The following is an 8,591-nucleotide window of genomic DNA, read 5'->3' on the forward strand; positions in this document are numbered from 1 at the left end:
ATAGAGCAGGACTGGAGAGCATATAGCATAACGAGGTAGACCAGCCTCTGGATGATGAGGGAAAAAAAAAAGGATTATTCTGCCTGCTAAAGTAAACAAGTGATGGTGAAGATAAAGGTTTACTGTAAGCCTAAATTTTATAGAGGAACTACAGTTCTTCAAACTAGAAAGGCCCTGTGCTCGCTGCAAGCTGAAAAAGTCTGATCCGTTCTTCCCCTCATCTGTAGGCACTTGCTATCACCTGCTGTCACTGTGGCACAGCGGCAGTGTGTCACAGTGGCACAGCCAGGAAAAGCACCTGGGCTGTGCCTTAGCTCCAGAAAGCCACGAAGAAAGAAGTCATCACTTCACATACATACCAGACTAGTAGCAAATACAAATGGGTTAAGCATGCTTTATTCTGGCCCACTACAACTGTTTTCATGCATACCTCCTCTTTCCCATTCATAACTATTGTAAACATATATACAGAAAGAAAAACATAATAAGGACAAAAATAAGAAGTACCAGGTCCTATGTACAGAACGAATATTATCAAGAGCTACAAATAAAACCATGCATCCAAGAAAATATCGAACCCAACTACTTGGAACAGCTCTCTAACATAAAGAGAGTCTACAAAGACCAATGCTCTCTCCTTCACTATTTTCATGGATTGCAAAGTTTAGACCAGGACTCTCTTGGAAGAGCGAGGGTCTACCCACACCAATTCTGACCCAAAAATTAGATGCTAGAACTTCTGCTGTTCCAGAAATAGAAACTGATCCTACACTCTTGCAGTAACACTGCAAAGTGGGGACCAGAAAAGCCAAGAGATGTTAATGTGCATTGCTTTTATTTGCTCCACTTGAAAACCAATTCAAGTCAGACTTCACTTTCAATTTTCCATACAGGAGAAGACACAAAGGAAGAGACAATTTGTATCTATTTAGTTAGACACTTTGAGCTGCTCCAGGTTATGTTAAGATAACCTCCTGACATTACAGCAGTCCCCCTGTTCTGAAGCACAATGTTTTTCTTGTGTTCCTCTTTCAGGATCACCAGTAAAAAACAGAGCAGTTAAGGACATGAGATTTACGCATGTAACCAAACAGAAGGATAAAGTTCACCCCAGCAGAACAACTTACACAGATGAAGTCAAACAAGTTTTCTGAATAAACCAATCACAATACCACATTGGAAATCCAGACAAGTTAGTATAGTTTCTCTTTGTAACGTTTGATTCTTTAAGAAGAAGTTGGCTCCCACCATCACATCTGTAGAGCAAAGAGCAGTTGCTTCTTTCCATCCACCTCTGAAGAGGAAGTCATTGCAAAGGGTCTCTTATACCAAGGGACCACTACGTGATTCTCATATGCCATCCACATTCTGAGGACCTATCCCTTTCAAAGCCTAAAGTCAGAAATCCTCCTCACTGAGGCTGCCTCCCCTCTTTGGTCTGCAAAACGTTGCAAGGTTACACTCTTGACTCCACATCACGACCCAATCCACCTAGCATAAAAACCACCTGCTCTTTAAGTCAGTGCTCCCTCTGGTGTGCTTCACCACACCGTAAAACACAATAAAGAGAGGTCCAGTAAATACCAGATTTCTACATCCTGTTAAGGAACATACAGCAGAACACACACTGAGCCTTCACTTACCTCCCATTCCTTCGAGTATCTCATCACAATTCCTCTGCACTGGTTGTTGTATTCTGCAATGCCCATCTTTGCCACATCTTCTGGCCCTTTGATACCTAAGGTCTTGTCAATCTCATATTCCTGGGAGCATTGAGAAAAAAACAGGAAAAAAAAAAATCACACTGCTGTCAACAACTTTCACATAATTTCTCCAGTTAATGTTCTATGCATTATATGGGCTGAAGGGTCTCTATCCTTCTGAGTTTTCACGAGTACTACACCTGAAATAAGCAGACATTTTAAAGGATGGTCTCAGTGTGAATATGTCTTTACTATCTTAAGAAAAAAAACATACCAAATAAATACATGAATACAGCAAGTAACAGAGTGCCTGAAGAAGGGCATATGATCAGCAGAAAACACCAGAAGCTAGAACACAAAGGCCAGAGCAACACACTGGACAAAGAACTTCTATTTCTCTCTTAGCGACCATGCCAGGCGTAAGAGCAATATAAACATGACTGATGAGCAGGAAACACCATGGAAAGAGGAACCAGACATATCTGTAGACAGATTTATTACACATACCACAGGTAAGCCATGGCAATCCCATCCAAATCTTCTGTCAACATGAAACCCACTCTGATGAGCGAATCTGGTTACTATGTCTTTAATAGTTCCTGCAAGAATATGGCCATAGTGTGGTAGCCCAGTAGCAAATGGAGGGCCATCATAGAAGTTAAACCTGTAACACAAGACAACATTCCTAATTAAATCAAACTTCAGCATCAAATCTTCAAACAGGGTAACTGTATCTGTGTGCTTATGCTTCCTGGGTCTTACCAGGGCAACATCAATTTCTCGCTCTGCTGTTAGCAGTCAACACGAGCATTATGTTGGCAGAGGAAATAAAGGCATTATCTCAACTCCCTCAGGTCCTGATTGCCAGTTCTACCAAGGTTACTACTGAAAACGTCAGCACGCTGCTCCACAGCCGGCAGGCATGGGAGCTGTCCTTTCCTACCTACAGATTTATTTTATAAACTTACTGAGCAGGAAGCTACTGTTTTATTACTACTACTAGTATACTGTTGATTCTTCATAAACTGAAATATAAATGATAACTGACATGAGAACATTAGCCAAGATTGCTATCTCCAAAGAGAATTGCGGCAAAAAAAAAAAAAAGTAATTATAGCTAAGCCAACCTTGTATTGCAACAAACAGCTTTTAGTTGATTCTTACCTAGGTCTATTCTTTGATTGCTTTAGACATTCCTGGAAACAATTCAGATTTTTCCAGAGCTCCAGTATCTTCTCTTCCTCATTTGGGAAAGTTATGTTTTCTGGAACTTGTTGAACCATTCTTTCCCAGCAAGGACCAAGCAAAGAAAACACACATTTAACAGAAGTGAAAGAAAAAAGTGAAAGAAAAAAATGACTTCAAACACAACTAACAAATCTGTATCAACCTGACACATCCTTGTTTTTCCAAAGAGACTGAGTCAGCATCAACATGAAAGCAAGCTCTATACTCTAAATAATAATAATTTTGATAGATTAACACCACAGTTTTGTAACAGGAAAAGCATTCTCCACTCACTAAACTAGTCATTTTTGTAATATGCTTTTATTTTTGCTTCCTCTAGAAAACAGTCACAGGGTGATTTAATTTTTGGCTGCAGGTTTGCTTTTTTTTTTTTTTGGTGGTGGTTGGCTTTGGTTGGTTGGGGTAGGGTTTTTTTGCCTTTTTTTGTTGTTCAAAATTTTTAATTTTCATGTCCAAACTGACCTTTCAGCATCAATTTATGAACTAGTACAGGAACTAAATAAATTAGTTAAAAGGAAGCTACTGTACGTCTATTCCTAGCATTTGTGTTTTCAAAGACTTACGCCGTCCTTTTTCTCCTTAGGCCATCATTCTCAGGAAAACCTAAAACGAGCTTAGACTTCAGATAGCATAATTGAAACACATGACAACAGAAGATGAACACGGGGAGAAGAATTTGAACAGATAAGGACAAAGCTCGAGGACCTCTGCTGTGCATCCTCTAAAAGTTCTAACTTCCAGAGGATCTGCAGATTTTACTTGCATCAAGCTCAACCACTGAAGTTGAGTGATAACCATACAGCTTTTGAGAACTGGCCCAGCTGTCAACACCCCGTAATCTAATAAATTAAATACATATTTAAGGTTTGGTCTGTAACTGTGACCGGGCTATGGAAGCTGCTCACATATCACAGACTCCATGCGTAAATCACAGTATCACTTTTGGCCCCTTTCTACCAACTGGAGCACTGCACACACAAACCAGTGTCCAGTAACCACAGGCCACAAATTCATACACACACCTCCCAACAGTACAAGAGAAGTTTATTAACGCAAAATTAGGGAAAAAAATTACTGATGATAGTTAATATGCAAGTTAGTCACTACTACTCATTTTTTTCCTAGTTACAGGACACAATTTTAGACAGATTGACTTAAAAGACAAGCCCAATTTAAAACCCATGGACGTCTCAGCTGAGCAACAAGTTAAATTAAGACTTCGGTGTTCAGGAACAACATCAGTTTACACACTGATGCATGAATAATTCAGCATATCCAAAGCATGAAGGGACCCCAAAGCCCACCCCGTCCCAACCCCCTGCCATGGGCAGGGACCCCCCCACCAGCCCAGGCTGCCCCCAGCCCCATCCAGCCTGGCCTTGGGCACTGCCGCGGATGGGGCACCCACAGCTCCTCTGGGCAGCCTGGGCCAGGGCCTCACCGCCCTCTGGGGAAAGAATTTCTTCCGAATATCTAATCTAAATCTACCCTCTCTGTTCAAAGCTGTTAGCCCTTGTCCTGTCAGTACACACCCTGACACAGAGTCCCTCCCCAGCCATCTCATAGGCCCCCTTTAGGTATTGGAAAGTTGTTATATGGTCTCCCCAGAGCCTTCTCTCCTCCAGGCTGAACAATCCCAGCTCCCTCAGCCTGTCTTCATAGGAGAGGTGCTCAATAACACACCACTTTCAAGCAAGACTCCAAACTGACATACAGATTAGTAAGCACAAGGGTTGGTTGTTGTTTTCTTGTTTGTTTTTTGTTTGTTTGTTGTTGTTGTTTTTGTATTCTTGTTTCTTTGTTCATTTTCTGCTGAGAAAAAAAGCTCAGGGTTAAGGCAATGCACCACTGAGGAATTAAAGGACACTCACTTTTCTAAAAGATAGTAACATTCAATAGGAAAGGCATCAAAGTTTACAGATCGTACTCCAGCAGTCTCAAACTTATGCTGAGCTTCTTATCTAGAAGGAAAAAAACACAAACATTAAAACCATAAAAGCAAGTTAGAACGTGGTTTTGGGGGTATTAGAATCAATTACAAATATTTAATTACTCAAGGAAGAATCAGTAAAAACCCTACTACACATGAACCAAGATTTCAGAAATGCACTTGACAGCATGCAACATGTATGGATTGATAATCAGCACGAAGGAGATTTCAAAACATTACTGATTTTGTTGCTTGGAAAACTGAGAACTCACGAACTAAAAGCACACATCAGATACTGTGACAAGCAGTTAAATGAAATGAATGCACCGTATCCTATATAAGCAGTCTCCCAACCTTCTGAGGTTTATGATCAGTCTCTGACCTCTGTTCCAACCACCTTCTTCCACAAACTATTGCGTAGGAGACTTGTGCATGACCTTCCTTCCCTCCATAGACTAGAGGCCTCCTTTCTCCATCTACAAATGCCCTCCCCAGAGTTAAAGAATGCATTACTTTACATTCATACAGGATTAGAGACTCTCGTTTCCTGTCTTTTTAAGTCGTGATATTTGAAGCAAGGCGATTTCTGGGATAACAAAATTGTGAACTGATCATCTGATAATCAAGATAATCATTCTCTCCATCCTTTCCAGAAATGGAAGTTTAAAATGAAAAGCTGCCTCGGAGCAGAATGCTAAGCTACAGACCGAATGTTGCTTCTGAGAATCCTTTGCTAGCAAGTTGTTATGCCTTACATACAGAACAAAACTGCAACACTAACCAAAGACCTAAGAACAGGTGGAGAAAAAAAAATCATGTTCAACTACCTTTAAAACTTTTTAAAACTGAACAACAGTGTTCTATTCTAAGTAGCACTTTACATAAACCACCACACAGTTGGACATACAAGAATACGCTTCTATTTGGAGCAACTTTTTTTTCTGCCTCAGAAGGACATCAAGTTGCCACCCTATTGGCCACTCGCCCTAACGTCTCCTGCAATTCATCAGTGAAATTACATCAGAAAGGAATGAAAAGCACAGTTTTCATCACACGAGTCCTGTGCTTGATGGTAACAGAAAATTGATGCTTTCACCTTCTTCAGAACATGCTGATAATGACCTGGTTCAACTCATCTGTTTGGCGGGTAACGAAACTGACGAATTACAGACTTTTCTTACCGAGAAAATGTCTCCTAAAGCGATTGGATCAGAAAATTAAATCTGGGAAACTGAGAAGCGACAATTTCTAATTCCTTCAAAGTTAAATGAAGCCTACTCGAGCTGAGCCTGACACCTGAGGATGAGTTAGGGAAATTGTATGAAGTTAACTCATGTGAACCGGTCACTCAAGCTGAAACACTAACCAAGATGGACTACAGCTCATCTGGTCCTGCTTCTTTTTATGCTGAAAAGCCGATTAGAAGAGCACTGAAAGGGTGACCTGATTCATAAATTACTGCTATGTTTAGGCACATGCACATCTGTGAAGCACACCAGACGAGAACCCTGCGTCACTACACACACGCTCTCTTCAGCAATTTTTGGTGTCTTCACACTACCTCGATTAAAAGCGTAGAAGTCTTCGCTGTGCAAACAAAACCTGTATTATTTGGGAATAGCTCCGAACTACCCACTTCATAAATCAGAAGCTACCGGCAGCTGAATTAGCAAACGCTGCTGTTACACAAAACTAAACCCCGCCGTTACCTGGCAGCAGCCGCCTAAGCGCAATAAAAGGAAGAAGAAGAAACAGACGGCTGCGCTCTGCGGCCTTCAGGAGGGCCGGGCGGGCCGTGCCCACCCAGAGGGACCACCTCCAGCTGGGACTGCGCTTCGCACAGCGCGTCAGCAGCGGGGCGCCTGAGCTGCAGCCGGCTCAGGAGCCGCCTTCCCCCCGCAGCGAGGCACCACCCGCCTGCCACAGGCGCCTGGAGCCCCGCCGCGTCCCCCCGAGCCCCGGCAGCGCCCCCGAGCCCCGGGCCGGGCTCCGCCGCTCACCTCCGCCCGCATGGCAGGAAACGGCTCCCGGCGCACGCGGCGCACGCAGCCAATCGGCGCGCCGCCCGCCGGCCGCGCAACAAGGCCGCCTGCCGTTGGTGCCGCCTGGCCCCGGGGGCGGCGCTCTGCAGGCGCAGCGGCCCCGCCCCGGCGGCCGGCCCGTCAGTTCGGGACGTTGATGGTGGGAGGGGTGGGCTGGCGGGGTCAGAGGGCTGGTAAACGCTTCCCGTGTTGTTTCCGAGTGGAATTTAAGGCGTTGTTTAAAACTGCGGTCTTGAAATACAGAAAGATGTTGGCAGTGGGCTGTTGGCAATGTCGGTTCTGCTCTTACCACATCCAGGTTCTCATCGTTTTCCCCTCGAATATTTTGCACTTCTTTGTCCTTCACAAGTGTAACAGTAAACTGAATGTACACCAAAGTCTGCTGTCCTTGCTCGTGTGGTGCCCGTAACTGAAACCATTCGGGTCACAGCAAGCTCTTTCTTCATAAGCAATTTAATCTCAAAGATGGGCAGAAAAGGGAAAACGGTCGCATTTACTAGTGCAGAAGCTGCACTGTGGGTCAAAAAATAAGGGAAAAAAGGGGAAATTGAAAGCCCAGAAAGATTTGTAGCAGAGGGATCGGGGCTCAGCGTAACTGGGTCCGTCCCCAGGCTGAAAGAGCGAATGTCTCTGCGCCCGTTCCTCACAAAACGGTAAGGCCAGGTGCAAGGGAAGAAGCGAACCCCCCGAAAGCCTTCACAGGCGCGGCCCCGCGGCCAGGGGCAGCCCTCACCGCCCCACCCGGGCGCGCGCTGAGGGAAGGCAGGGCCCGGGCCCCGCCTCCACGGAGCGGGCCTCGCCCCCCGCGGGCGGAAAGGCGGCGGCACCGTGCGCCCCCTGGCGAGCAGCGAGGCGGCGCCCTGGGCCCCACGGGCCCGTCACGGCGGCCGGGGCCCGCCCCGCTACCCGGGGAAGGCGAAGTCGGCCCCCGCTGGGGCGCGGGCACCATTTTGTAGCGGCGGCCCCGGGGGCGGCGGCGGTCCCCGTCAGGAGTTCAAGGGGCAGGGGGCGGCCGAGGGCACTGCCGCGGAGCTCCGCGGCTTCCAGCGGCCCGTCACGGGCCCGGGCGCTGGGCGCTGAGGGGTCCGGGCGCCCCTTTCCCCGCCGCAGCCATTTCCACTGCCCGCACCTCACGGGCGGCTTAGGCAGTTTACGTAAGACCACTGCAACGGAGGGGAGGGCGATGGCGCTTGCGCAAAGAACTGAGCGCAAAAGGTGTTTGTGAATAGGAGATGAGCAAAACAACGCTCCCCGAGCGTTGGGCCAAACCAACAGGCGCCGCGCGGGGGTGGATTGGAGGGGGAGATCCGGGGACTAACCCTGCAGACACCAGCGCGGAGTCCGACGAGGCCGATGCCAGTGCAGACCTCTGTGTTGTTGCCGGGTCCGCAGGTCGAGATTTGGAGAGGACAGGCTGGCTCAGGAGCGGCCGGGTGCCTCCCCCAGCATTCCCCCCCGCGGCTCGGCAGCAGTTGGACCGCGCCAGAGAGTATAAATAGGGGGTGTGCGCGTATCCGCTGTTAGTCGGCGTGGGGCGGCGGGCGGTGTCGGTGGCGGGTATCGCCTGCGGCTCAGCGCCCTCCCCGCAGCCGTCCCTCGTCACTCCCCTCCCCTCCCGGCCCCGGCCCGCCGGCCCCTGGCGGAGCGCTGACAGCCCGGCAGCGGCCG

The 8,591-nt window shown here is 47.1% G+C and overlaps 1 protein-coding gene and 1 non-coding gene across 3 annotated transcripts in view; both read right to left on the reverse strand.

Moving 5' to 3' along the window:
- IARS1 (isoleucyl-tRNA synthetase 1) overlaps positions 1-7,699 on the reverse strand; it is a 201,289-nt gene extending 193,590 nt beyond the window's left edge. The window contains exons 1-5 of one of the 2 annotated variants that reach the window (XM_040569172.1): positions 6,882-7,699; positions 4,823-4,912; positions 2,868-2,987; positions 2,211-2,367; positions 1,644-1,763 (exon numbers count right to left, since the gene is read on the reverse strand). In XM_040569172.1, coding sequence (XP_040425106.1) covers positions 1,644-1,763; positions 2,211-2,367; positions 2,868-2,986 — 396 coding nt within the window. In that variant the 5' untranslated portion in view covers position 2,987; positions 4,823-4,912; positions 6,882-7,699. Of the gene's footprint in view, positions 1-1,643; positions 1,764-2,210; positions 2,368-2,867; positions 2,988-4,822; positions 4,914-6,720; positions 6,739-6,881 lie in introns of those variants that run through there. The other variant, XM_040569173.1, reaches the window with a different exon arrangement.
- Positions 3,821-3,955, reverse strand: LOC121075773. Its single transcript, XR_005823150.1, has one exon. It is a non-coding gene; the product is annotated as a small nucleolar RNA SNORA84 (small nucleolar RNA).
- Positions 7,700-8,591: the final 892 nt, after the last annotated feature.

The sequence above is a fragment of the Cygnus olor genome, chromosome 10 (genome assembly GCF_009769625.2).
Source record: "Cygnus olor isolate bCygOlo1 chromosome 10, bCygOlo1.pri.v2, whole genome shotgun sequence".
NCBI classification, from domain to species: domain Eukaryota; kingdom Metazoa; phylum Chordata; class Aves; order Anseriformes; family Anatidae; genus Cygnus; species Cygnus olor.